Source organism: Bacillus rossius, chromosome 5, assembly GCF_032445375.1.
Source record: "Bacillus rossius redtenbacheri isolate Brsri chromosome 5, Brsri_v3, whole genome shotgun sequence".
Classification (NCBI taxonomy): Eukaryota; Metazoa; Arthropoda; class Insecta; order Phasmatodea; family Bacillidae; genus Bacillus; species Bacillus rossius.
In genome coordinates this window covers 61,877,924-61,892,176 of record NC_086333.1, presented here as the reverse complement: position 1 = coordinate 61,892,176, position 14,253 = coordinate 61,877,924, and the positions used below count along the sequence as shown (strand labels likewise).

General features: G+C 36.9%; 1 protein-coding gene across 1 annotated transcript in view; it reads right to left on the bottom strand.

The window, feature by feature from the left end:
• Positions 1–13,985, bottom strand: part of LOC134531887 (uncharacterized) — a 347,014-nt gene extending 333,029 nt beyond the window's left edge. Inside the window, exon 1 of the mRNA XM_063367900.1 lies at positions 13,764–13,985. Coding sequence (XP_063223970.1) covers positions 13,764–13,910 — 147 coding nt within the window. The 5' untranslated portion in view covers positions 13,911–13,985. The remainder of the gene's footprint in view (positions 1–13,763) is intronic.
• Between the last annotated feature and the right edge of the window lie 268 nt (positions 13,986–14,253).

Here is a 14,253-nt window from a genome sequence, read left to right as displayed (position 1 = left end):
GACAACAAAACTTTTCTGTCACTAATAAACCACTCAATATATTTTATAGCGGATACAAAATTAATTTTTATTCGAATTAAAACGATTTGCTCTTCTGTGAGTCTTCATTATTTCAGTCAATATTCCTCGTTGAGTCTTCTCTTTTGTATATTGTTTCAGAACCACTTTTGCGATTTAAAACTTCGTAAGCTTTACTGGAAAATACACAAACATCTCCCGCTCCCCTCCACCAAAACATAAATTTCTACAAGCCTGGCTTCGTCGAAAGTTCGGACGGTCTGGGCCCCGGGACAGGAGACCCGCCGCGATAATCACCCGCTCGTTGATTGAACTAATTATCACGTGGCAGTCGAATGTGTCTCGTCTCTCTCCCTGAGCCGGAGGCCAGCACGCAACCCATTTTTATTTTAATCCTGCGGTCCCTTCACACCCACCTCCCGCCCGGAAGAAGTAATTACGGATCCTTCCGGAAACGGTGGCCCGCAGGGAAGCAGACTTCCCCTTGATTACGGCACCCGGCGTCGAGCCTGCGAACTACTGCAGCTTTGAGAGTGGGCGCTGGTTGCGTCCTCTCAGGGCGATTTAAGGGCGTGTGTCCACGTTACAGATATTTTATTTAAAATATTATTATTGACGTGACAACGTCTAATAAATGGATGAACGCCTGCTGCACGCACGAAAAAAAGGATGACTCATTGTCCCGTTACGCTCATTGTCACGTTACGCTTGCGCCGCATCTATTTCTCTTCCACTCGATTGGAACAACCATCGATTTGACTTTTTCGAGGCACATTAAACTTGACACACTCCCATTCGTTTACTACTTTTCCTATCATCGTCCTATCCTTAACAGAAAAACACAGATTGGAAGAAGTTAAATAGCAAACATGTATAAAAGTTATAGTTAAAATAATCTGTTCGTTAAAATAAAAAACATATTTGAATTAATGAGGGCAAATAAAAGTAAATTGATCAATTAAATTGTAGATTTCATTTCACTCCTTCTTTGTATCTATACAAAATAGTGATAATTCAATAAAAATTATTCAATTTTATTCATAAAAGTATTCAATCATTTCATCAATGTTTTGTTATGACGTCACGTTAAACTACCGTCCGTACACCGACTTTACAGACAACCAATTTTTTTTTTCTTTCGTTTAACATGGTCAAACTTGAAGCCATTTTGAGTGGTTCAAATTCAACAAAAATTTTAAAATATATATACATATAGCGCGTATTTTTTTGCATAATTATCTGGAAAATATTAACTTTAAAAATTTTTGTGCAGTGGATAAGGTTTAAAGGCAACTGCCGTGGCTACTAAGTGGAATAGTTTAAAAAAAAAAAAAATTCAGAATTTTTTTTTTTAATTTTATTTAGCCTTTTAACAACATAAATTTCTGATGATTTTTTAAGGCCAGGTAAAATTAAATATTATTTGTTTTAAGAAAGAATTTATACCGTATGACATCGCAGCCCGTAAAATTGACTTTAAACCTGTGAAGTTCCAGTTTCATTCTCCTTGTCTTGCTGCACAAGAATTACACGTACCGGGTTATGATTTCAACCATGCTTTAACATGTTTTCGTGATGGTCGGTACTTTGACTAGTCGCACGTGAATACTTTTATCTTCACATGTATTGGAAGTTATTTTTCCATGCAAGGCAAGGGGGAAAAAAATACAAAGTGGGCGGGTGGATTTCGATCAAATGGTCCTTACCACATGACTGGCACTTGGTGTGTGTGCTAACGCCTTATTATTCCTGCTGTTTCATGTGATATTGATGTTATTTTAGTTATTTATTCTGGACCTTAGACTTTTTAATATATAGTTAATAAAAGTAATTAACTCTGTACTGCCTGGTATGAAACCGTGGACAGGAATCGATCGAATCGAACAATTTTTTAACAAGTTATTTTTGGATTTTTTTTATTTATATGTTAAAAATTACGAATATTCAAGACGGCGGCAAAGCGGCGGACAGATGGTGAGCACCCTGGTAATAAATGATTACTGCTCTCTAGTGGGGAAAAAATTAAACTTATATGGCGGGACCCTCTTCTAGCAGATGAAAAAAGTATGGCAGCAGCACCCTCCGGAAGGCGGAAACCTGATGACCGCCATGACGTCATACTGACAGACGTAATACCTACTTTGGGATTAGTGGTGGGAGGTCAGTCTGCCGGTGGCTTCCGTGGAGGAAGGATCTGTCGCCATTTTTAATCTATTACCCTCACCGGGTTCGAACCCAGTTTACTTTTATAAATTGTATTATCATAATTTAATTAAAATTAATTTTTTATCATTTTTAAAATTTTTCCCAATTTTATACCACAAAAATACGTATTTTCAGCATTAGACCTTAACGATATATGCAACGATGGCAGTTACTGATCTCAGTCGCTTAGGGCGACTTTCCGATAAGGAATTTAAGCAGAATTTAGAAATTTTCAAGCCTCTGGCTTTTTTGGAGAATAAAATGGGAAAATTTCCCTCAAAACGAGAATTTTTCCTCAAAATAATGTTTACCACGACCACCATAGTAAGTGAAATATTACATTATCAAATAATTAATGGCAAATAGTATTCATTTAATTGATAATTTCGAAGAACTTTACTACTTCATAAATTAATCAATCAAATGGAAAAATAATGTACCTATGTAATAATATTTCATAGTATGTTGTTCTCTACACCGCAGATATTGAATTTAGTATATAGTAGGTGTATTTAGTAGGTCCTGGGGCACCGGCTGATGGCTAGGGATTAAGGGATTAGAGGCGCCTATCTTGAATTACGTCACTTCTGGCGGCCATCTTGGATTATGTCACTTCCGGCGGCCATCCGCAACGATGAGTCGATTAGTTTGATATATGATCACATATATCACAGACTATACATAAAAACATAAATGATTATGTCTTTAAGAAAAAATGGTGGTCTAAAAAATGACTGTGGATTTTTTTGTTGGTCTATAAGGCTCATAACAACACTGTTGGGAAATATAAACACAACCCTACATACATTGTATATCTTTAAGAATAAATGATGGTTACAACAACAAAATGACTGTGGATTTTGTGATTTTTCTTTACCAAATTTTGTGAATTTTTTGGTCTATTAGGGTCATAACAACACTGGTAGGAGATATAAACTCGGCCTTACATACACTAACGTCCTTTAGAAACCTGCACCCGATGACGACATCCATCAGATGAAATCAAGATGGTGGTCTCCACTAAACAAGATGGCTGCCTCCAGCAGACTATAATGCATGGGTAGAAGTGGGAAGCTCGATGAAGATGGCATCGTAACGAAAAGTGCAACGCACAGGAGTGAGGATCTCGATGACGAAGTCATCAAGTTTTTAAATTAAAGTTTTATTAATAGTTTTTTATAAATTTCTTAAAAATTTCCCGATTTTCTATTTTATATTTGAGGACGTGACGTCATAATTCGGTGGAATGTTCTAGAAAACAAAATGGTGGAATACAAGATGGCTGCCAGAAGTGACATAATCCAAGATGACCACCGGAAGTGACCTAATCCTAGATGGCCGCCTCGAATCCCTGACTCCCTAGCCATGAGCCGGTGCCCCAGGACCTACTAAATACACCTATTGTAGTTTTATATTTTTTTATATTTTAAATATATTATTAAAGTGGACATTTAAAGGAAAATTAAAGGAACATTAAAGTTTAGATATAATTATGGAAGTATCAACAACAATTCTCCTCGTGGTTCGTTTAACCCAGGCTGATTTAATACATTTTCTTGGACATACGCCATTGCAGTTTTGCACTGATTGTCATTGGAAAAATTCATAAATGAAAAATCATAAATAAAAATGAAAACTCAAACCACCACAGAAAACAAGCCTAAATCAGCTGATGTCAAACAGATAAACCAAACGATGAACCTAAACAGGCATTATGGACAACACAACGACGACAGCACAGGCGAACACATTCAAACTAAAATATCAGACAGCACAAGAATTCCGGGGAAGGAATTAAGTCATGAATAAATAACAGCACAAACGAACACAGTGGTCTAACGACGATGAGACAGTTTCAACAATAAGAGGAAATATAGACAGACAACAAAACCTGAACAACGCAGAGATATAGGAACACAACGATGAAGATAAATAGATATTGTGTCCAACACAACGACGATAACACCGACGAACACAGTAGGTTTCCTATGACAAAACAGTTGCGACGTTTCGGGAACTTGCATCTGTTCCCATCATCAGTTTGGTGTGTAAAATCCTTCCTCGAGACGTGACGTGATAGTAAAGAGAAATAAAGTAGATAAGCATACTAATTCCGAGAAAAAAAAAACTCGGAATTCGAAGTTCCTTCTTCTGTAAATCTGACAGTTCCATACATCGCGCCAATGTATGATAGGTATTAAACGATTCTTTACCATTTCATCTGTGTCTCAGTTGTATGAGCCGTCGTGTATCACATACGTTTGCTGCGTAAAAAGAAATATTCAATGCCTTACACTCATCAGAAGTGAAAAAAAAAAAAATTGAATTAATTTCATTGTGTTTAGAAGTCCCATATATCGCAGACGTAAATGTTGGACATACAATTATTTCGTATGACATGTGCATATCACGGATAAATTATCTTCTTTGAAGCATTATGAAATGCTATAGAGGAAATTCCCTATACAACTGCACATTGGCAGTGAACAGACGGTTACATTATAATTATTTATAATAGAATTTCTAAACTTTTGTCATTGAGACTTTATCTTAAAAGCCAAATAAGGTTGTATATATGTATATTTAAAATCAGATACTTGTATATTACCTGGATTATTAATTAAAACATCTTGCTTTATTATAGTTATTAATTAAATACATCAATTAAATAAAGAAAAAAACTACAAATTTCATACATGCAAAAAACCTTAATAAAACTCTGTGCAATATGTATTTTTTAATTATTGCTCACGCTTAACAGACGCAAAAATACTGGAGTCCAACATATGCGTTTGTGCCTGAAACTATTTTACCTACAGGTAATCTGCATTCCAACGTAAAGAAAAAATGTTCTTTAAGTAAGTCGAATGCGTAAATTTACACTATAAAATAATTTGTATTTAAAAAGTTTAATTTTTGAAAACTAGTTACATAAATATTTTCTTTAAAAATCTACCAATACAACATTGTTAATTGTCGATTACTATCCGATAAAATAAATAATAATAGTGGTTTTTCAGAACAAGAGTATACTGTAATGGTCTAATTAATAAACGTTGACCTAAATCTTATTTAACACTAATAGGTTTCACAACAGCACTACAATTTAATAAAAAAAAATTTTTTTCAGAGAAATTCTTTTTAAACTGTGTTTTATTTTAACCTTGAAAGACATTTCACCTAGGTTAAACATTTGGAAGCTCTTCGACACAAAAATGTTATACTACTATACCATAATAATTGAATATCTCCAAGATGCCTGCCTTTTTAAAGAATGTATATTTTTTTTAATATTATGGTAAATTGACAGTCTTTATTTAGAATTAACTAAAAACGTTATAGTTCACAGTTACTGGGCAAATGTTGTATTTCAACCTCCATGCCACCGGTCTCAAAACCTTTGTTTCTTTGAAAATCATCAAGAATGGTTACGAATTTAACAGTGTAAAATTATATTACTCAGTTAGTTATCAACCCTTAAACTTTTATATTAATTCAGTTTTAATAGGAATATACCCTTTTTACCAGTTGTGTTAAAAAATTAGTTTTAAGCATATATTTCATTTTAAAAGAAGAAGGATTTTTTGAATAAAATTACTGCTTCATTTCTACTTCAGCTTTTTTTCAGTGACTATTTCTTCTCTGAAGTGGAAAGCTTAGCAATGTTGCGAAATTTCGGATCATTATACCAATATAAAAACGCTTTGAAGTCAATACTCCTTAGTATCAAGTAAAGAAAGTCAAATTTTTTATCATTTCATTTTACTCGTTAGCTTTCAAATAGTTTTTTTCCTGGTAATAAACTGAGTGGAACTTTATGCACATTAAACCTTAACTTAACAAGAGTTGATTTTTAAAACAAATTCCCCCGTGCATGCGATGAATGAATATCAGAAATTCGCGGAATGACGGAGCGTGATGAAGAAGAAGAAGAGACGAAAATAGTTAAATGTTGACCGGACCGAAAACAAAAAAAAAGGGGGAGGGGGGGTGGGAAGAGAGAAACCAGGACAAAGGATGGTCACACGCCAGACTGCTTTTTCTTCTCCTTCTTCTTCTTCTTCTGCTTCTTCTTCTTCTTCCTCTAGTTCCGATCACCATGGCGCCCGCATGTATTATGTACGGCGTTTTATAATCATTAGGACGCGCTGGTTCCGGGCGTGAAATGGGTCATCATGGTGTCTCTGCACCCCCTCCCCCTTCACACCCACACCCTCTTCTTTCCACCGTTTAACCATTCTCCAGCCGCGTCAAACGCGCGCCGTATGGAGCCGCCTAACGTCCGCTGAGTACCTCGAAATTTTCACATATTAGATTTTTTTTTTCCTTCCGTTCCCCTCGTTTCAACACCCTCATTTTGGACTTCGCACTGGGAAATTTTCCCCGCCCAGCTTCTCATTACCTCGCAAAGAAGCGTCGCTCCTGCATCGCCAGATATTAAAAACTAAAGAGACACGTTCGCGCCAAACATGTACATAAACAAACTTGAGCGCTTAAGCCAGGCGCCCTGTATGTTTCTAACACCTCTAGTAACAAAATTTGTGGGTTTTTTTTTTAGTAATCTATCCACTGGGTTGCAATTATCTCAATAAAATGGCTAAACTATAAAAAAATATATACACATATTAATAGTTTTAAATTAATAAAACTTTTCGAGGCAAAACGTCAGTACAATGGATGAAATGATGAAAAATACTATTGGAAATGGGTATCTACATTATTGAGAAAACAAAAATATAGTTTTTTTTAGATTTTGTCTGTTTTTCAGTTTGTCTGTTTGTTCAAGCATAAATCGAAACTACTTGAAGAATTTTAATGAACCATTTTTTGTTAGAAAGAACTTTGGATAATTTAAAATTATGCTTTGCTTTATAACAGAAACCCATTCCTAAGGATGTAGAAAAGGAGTAAATATGTGTTTAAGATAAATAATGGTATCTCTGAAACTAATCAAGCTAAAGTAAAGATATTTGGTACCAATAATTACCAAACGCAAAAATTCAACCAAAAGTTTTAAATTTTTCCTAAATCAACACCTTAGTAGTTCTGTTTGTATTTACATCATTGATAAGGAAAATTTACATGCATTGTTCCAACCATACAATATGTAAATATCGTTACATTAAAAGTCTGAATAGGTCTTTGGTTATGATATTTTTTTCCTCTTTAACCATAACTATTTTTCATGTACAATTAGAAAAGCAGTTAATGACCATCAAAGATATAATTTTCAATACATACAAACAATCATCGATAAACCGAACTTGGGTTCAATGAAATACAAGTAATCATAAATGCTTCCAAAATCGCAAATCCAGAAAAAAAAGGAATAATAAGATGGCTTTACTTCGCTTCAAAAAAATTAGGGAGGGACGCAAAAAAAAATTAAAAATTTTTTGAAGGAGTATTTCATACTCTGTATATATTTAAGTACTCAAAATATTATTTCAACTTAATTTAAACTATTTATTAGTGGTAACGAAATCATGCTGCTATTAGTAATCAACAAAAGTACAAAAAAAACTTTTCTGTCGAAACAAAATGTTTAGTAAGGTACAGTACAACCCCGGCCTCAAAACCGTTTCACTTTTCCACTGTTCTCTTGCTCGGTGTATACAGCATATCCCATAGCTCAACGTCAAGCTGAGAACTGTTAAAAGGCCAACAATTAATAACGGTTCTGAATCCAAATACCAATATCAAAAAAGTGTCTATTTTCGAATTATATGCATTTTTGCACAAGTTTTTTGATTCCCATCGTGCAATAAGTTATTTAATTTTGTGAATAATTTTTGTTTTATTACGCGATTCTAAATAATCCAACTAATAGATAATAATAATTCAAAATAAAACAAACCAGCTATACGTTTTTGGAAAATATTCTTTGTAAGACTAATGCGGCAAAAATTATCAATCTGGTAGATTTGACTATTCACGCTGTAATTTTTTTTTTTTGCTAAATTAGAATAGTTTAACTTTAGAAAGCAATATTTTAGAATAACTTGATAAGTTAGCAAAATATTTTTTTTTGTGTATGACTAGTTATATTTCCCAATTTAAGAATTTTCTTACATAAATATTTTAAATAGTTCAGTAAACTTACAGCGACTAAGGAAAGATAATAATAATTCTGACATAATTTATAATGAACTAGCTAATGCCTGGCATGCATTGCACTACCTCATTAAAAATTTGTAATTAGTTTGAAGTAGGTACCCATGTACAAAGCACCACACTATTATATTGTTACGAACGTAAGCAGGGCCGCGGCGCACGCAGGTTCGGAGCTGGCCCCACACGGCTACTGATTTCACGTGGCCGCCGCTGTCGTGACACATGACACGCGCGCCTGGTGGATTACAAGGGTTGTCGCTTCCCCCCTCCTCTTCACCACTCCCCGCGCGGCGCCGTTACCTGACACCTGGCAAGTATTGGGAATTCCGCGGGTTTCCATCGCACGAGCTGCCAAAACCTTTCTCGATGATTCTGACGTTGGGTCGGCGCGGGATGACGCGACTGGCCCCAGCCACGCTCGTCACTTCTAGAAGTGGTGCCTGGGCCTATATAAGCCCGGGAAGCCGGCCCCTGAAGAATTTTTTTCCGGGGCGATAGTGCCGCGGGTGCGGCGGAGTTCCTCGGTGAGAGAGTTTTTCCGGGGCGATAGTGCCACGGGTGCGGTAGGAGTTTCCGGGGCGGCTAAGTCCCTGGGCGAAGGTTCCGGGGTGAGAGAGTCTCGGCGATAGTGCCGCGGGTGCGGCGGAGTTGCTGGGCGAGGATTTCCTCAGCGAGCGAGTTTCTCGGCGATAGTTGGGTGGCGAGAGTACTGCGGGCGCGGCGAGAGTCCCGAGCGAAGTTCCGAGCGAAGCTTCGAGTGGAACCTCGGCGAAGGGAAGTGCGACGGCGGCGGCGGAGTGCGGCGACGGAGTCCCGCGACGGAGGTCCACGAGGAGCGCTGCGGCGAGAGTCGCGCCAGAGGTGCGGCCCAGCGAGGTGTGCGGTGTGTAAGAACCGAGTGACTGGGGAATAAACATTTTTAAGTGTAATTGATTGTTAGGCATTTTTAGAAGATTATTTGTTAGTGATGTAAATATTTGAAATCAATAAATGTAGTAAAATCTTTAATTGGGCTATCCATTCACGAACCCAGTACTTTGCCCACGACGATTATTGTTTTAATAATCCGTAACAATATATATCTATTTCTCAATCTACTTCAATATCTACTCTCTATATTTCGTTTTCTTAATATATATATATATAGGCCTATCTAATCATATTTATCTTTATCTCTTAATAAATATCAATTTATCTCTGTATATATCTCCCTATCTCTATCTTTCTCTATATCTCTATATTTACCTCTGTATCTCCTACTATCTCTCTCCTCCAATCATTTATACTATATCTCTATATGTCTATCTATATATATACATATCTGTTTTTTCTCTTTATCTCATACTTTATACCTCTCTATCTCTCTATCTACCTCTATCTCATTCTATCTGTCACTATATCTCTATAACTCTATCTCTCTTCTGTACTTTATATTAAATACAATTCAATTATTTAATGCGTGCGCACTCACACAACGAGAACACATCAACTACCATTAAACTGTATGAAATACACACATTGGTTGAAACTATTCACGCCCTACCTCTTGTAAAATGAGTTTACTAACTCAGAAAACTTCGCGGGCATGCGCATAACAACTCACCAGAGTTTCATCGCAATCGGACGAATGTTATAGGAACGCATACGGATAAGCAAACATTATTATATATATATATGCTTTTATAAAGTTTCGATTTGTTTTGCTATCCAATTGCTAACCGGGAATCCTTATTTTCACAGACGAGAGAGCCAAACGCCCTATCGTGCACCTTCGGTTTTTTTTTTCATTGTAAATAAATATGGTAGTGTTGATAAAAGGATATAATGGTCAATTAGGTTAGGTTAGCTACATTATAAATACATTGTGGACGGCTGATTTGGTTAGGATAGCTACATAAAATATACGGAAAAAAAAGCATGAACTTCGGGGAACTTCGGGTTTTGGCTCTCTCGTCTGTGAAAAGATGGCTTCCCTTGCTAACCAGTTGACTTCAACTTCAGAACAGACACCCGCTCCATGGACTAATACCTGCATGCAAGTTATACGTCTCGCGCGCTACCATTATAATTGGGACCATCGAGAAGAGGAACTGTCATAAAATATTTACTGGTAATTATCGTACATATATTTTTCGCGCGCCACCTATTGAACGTTTTAGATAGCAACCTCCATCGTGTTTCAAAGATCAAGTGTGCAAAGATTTTATAGAGGTTGGATGAACTATGCGTGAAATGGCGAAATATCATCAAAAATAATTAAATTCTGCTTTAAAGATTGGGTTTATCGAAATCTCACCTAGACAGTGATCTTCCTCGCGTTTCAAAGGTCAAGTGTGTAAAGTTTCAATGCAGTTGGATGAAGGGTTTAGGATCCCATAAAGGACAACAAAAAAAAATAAAAAATAATATATAAATATGTATAGATTCCTCTCTTTGTTACTGTTTTGTACTCATAAGAATGTAGCAAAATTTACTTATCTAATAATTGTTAATAGTTCGGGTGAATTTTTGTATTTAACATAACAATTAACCACTTTGGTATGACAACGAATTGAATTATTTTCCATATAAAGGTTTGCACGTTATCACGTTTACCTGTCATTTCCCGTATTGGCTTAGACTTCAAGAGCACATGAGGAGGAATGCAGCCACTAACTCCAAACTTGTTGAAACATTGACACCACTGTGACATGTAAACTCCAAACTCTACATATGTATATAACCAGTAGTCACCAAGAGAGATGTACTCTTAGATGATGAAGACGAGAAAATCTAATTTCGGAAGTCACGCGTTCTAATAAACAGTCGATTTGGCCAAATCTAGCGGGACACACACAGTGTTTTAAAATTACAGGAATATAAAGATATTTTCAAATAAACACATGGAGGGTACTTAACGATTTCAGGTAATTCCATATTAATATAACTACACCATAGTCTTGTTGTAAACAACGTAAACAGATGTCAGTTCACGTTCGAGGTAAGTAAATTTAAAACTTACCCGAAACTGTATGGGTGCTCTTAAAGATTTTCGAATTCACCGACAAGATTTTCCTCTTTTCAATGCGGGTTTACGAATGGCATATGTTTAAATAAATTTTATTAGGTTATTGACTAGAACAACTATTAACTCCAAGAACTTGTATGTTTTTGCGTAATCGTCAATTGTTTTTATTCTCTCTAAGGTATAGTCTCAGCCCATAACAAGCCATTATCAACTAAACCGCCGAATAGCAAACAAGTCATTGAAAACAAAAATAACTGTCAGGTCAAAGAAACCTTGAAATCTTCGGGTCTTAATCCACAGCGGCCAGAGAAAAAAAATTGCAGGCACAATGAGAACCATTATAGACTCAGCGGTCCACTGATAACTCAGGAAAAAGTCACCTGTTCATTTACTGCTGGATGCAAGACGTCTCAACTGTCAGATCATGCTTTGATACATTTTTTATTCAAGATTTCTCACTGGTTCATAGTCCTCCAGGTGAAGAAGAAGCATGATGAATTTAATTAATTTAATTTTAGGAGTATCGGAAAATAAATCTGAAATTTCGTTTTCATTATTTATCTACCAATTAAATTTCTGCACTTAAAGTAAATATTATTTGAGCAGGGGATAAAAAATTTAGTACCACTAACATAATCCATAAACAGAACATTTAAAATCATATTTTATGTAAGGAACATGGATTACAGCAATGATATCAACAACCGATCATTAGGTATATTTATTATTTTGCAAAACTTTGTGCGTGTGGAGTCCACGTACTACAGAAGTGAAGCTTCTTGCTTTTTTATGTAGGTGGAAATAGAGATAAATTATTTTTATTTTCGATCAAACTATCCTCATAAAAATGAATGATAATTATAAACTCATTTACACAAACCATAACTCTTTTCCACACAAAATAAAAATTGTAGATTGTTTCAATAAAATAAAATATATGGCAGCGTTAATCGTTAGCCGTTACGAAAACTGAGGAGTAGACAAACGTAAGCAGCGTTACGAGAATTCCGTAATATCACTGCTGCGTCAAGTCTACCTCTCCCATGCCGTCTCCCCTTCCGGCCGTTACAACTAGCATACAGAATGCTACGCTAGGTACCTATCCTTTGCCGTCTACCCATTCGACCGCTAATGCATGCGTTGGAGTGGCATCGCCGCTGACGCACTCTCCTCCTCTACCGGTTCCCCCACCACGTACCTAACTATTCCCCTCATGCGATTGGAATCATCGTAACGCTCGAAAATTGTTACTCCCTCAGTAAAGAAATTTCACTTCAAAAAATAAATAAAAATCCGATTGTGCAAGAGACGTCATTACCGTATTGGGCCTGATCATTCCGGACGTATTTGCTTCCGCAATGAACGGCTGTGCTTGGTATGCCGTCCTCAGACGTGTACCTAAAGGAAACCTAAATCACCACAAAATAAAGACTAACATACAGTGTTTGACCACGCATCAAGTCTCTTGGACCCCTAACTGAACCTATATTAACCGTTTATATGAGTTGTGGGTGAGAAGAATTTGAGGCTTCAAACCACCCCACAGGATGGGCCTCAACTTAAATATTAGGTGTAGACCAGCTGTAATCCCACAAAAAATCGACCAATTAAACGCGCTGTCTATACCTACGCAAACAAGCAGAGTATAACAAACATTAGCTGAGAATATTAAAATAATAATTCGCGCAGCATTTGACATACAGGTTGTACAAACAACTTACAATGACTTGTTCTTGGATTCCGACTGCGATACATTTATTTTCAAACAAAAAGCTTGACTTCATAAAAAGGAGCGGTTTTACACGCCTGATCTTACGCGTCTGAATACAAAATATTTTACAACAGTAACAGAAAAAAATGACATTACAGTACGTTCAAAGATAGAGTCCAAGACCGTGGGTTGCACTCGTACCAAGATTATTTACGGCAATGCAAAGTCTAAAAGGCCTTTTATTGTTTATTGCAAGTTTACTTGTTGGGTGACATAGCGTAGGGATTTCTCCACAGCGTTTCGCAGTTGGAAAGGTGCGCAGGTTACACGTAGTGACGTCACGATGCGTGCACAGCAACCGGTGTTAAATGGGTTGAGCTCATTATTAACCAAAAAAGCTGAAGTAGAGAAATTAAATGATTTAAACAAAACTTCCAGTCTTTAGCATTATGAGTTCTCTTAATTATTACGTTGTTCGTGAAAGCTAATCTTGCAGCTATTCAACTCCGCAAACGTTAAAGTCAATGCAGAAATATCACGTAATCATTTAAACGATCAAAGTTCGGGGACCGAATCTTTCAGAGGCGGCGCTCAATCAGCACAGACGAGTATAAAAAAAAAGTTTTTCAAAAATCTCGGCGATTCGTAATATTGCGTGGGAGTGCGTTAAAGACGAGTCGAGGGGTGGGCAAATGGCGACGACCTTACCTGAATGTCTCGTGGTTTGCAGTTGTCGAAAGGCCCCAGCTCAGGCCCCGTTGGGTGTGCTTGCAGCCGTCTGGGTCGCGACTCCTTCCGCTTCGCCTCAGCGACCACACTCGCTGTCCGGTAACTCGCTCCCGTGCTGCCGGGCATTCACTCCCGTCGCGGATCGCGCCTTAAAGTCTTAACTGCCGCGCGTCTCCCCACACACTCGCCTCGGTGTCAGTCATCGACGTCACAGCCGCCAGCAGCGCACTCGCGCTACGCGTCACACGACACTTGCTACCAACTCTTCCATAAAAGTACTGATCATTGCCAACTGTCACATGTGCTCACTCAGGTACTGCAACCCAGCCAAAGTCTATAACGCGTGGTACGAGTGTAATTAATATTTGCCCCCATGTCTCTGTGCAAATTAATTACCCTAAGGAATATAAATAACACAAATAAGAATAAATAAGAATATAAATAACATTAATAAGAAAAATAACAGTTA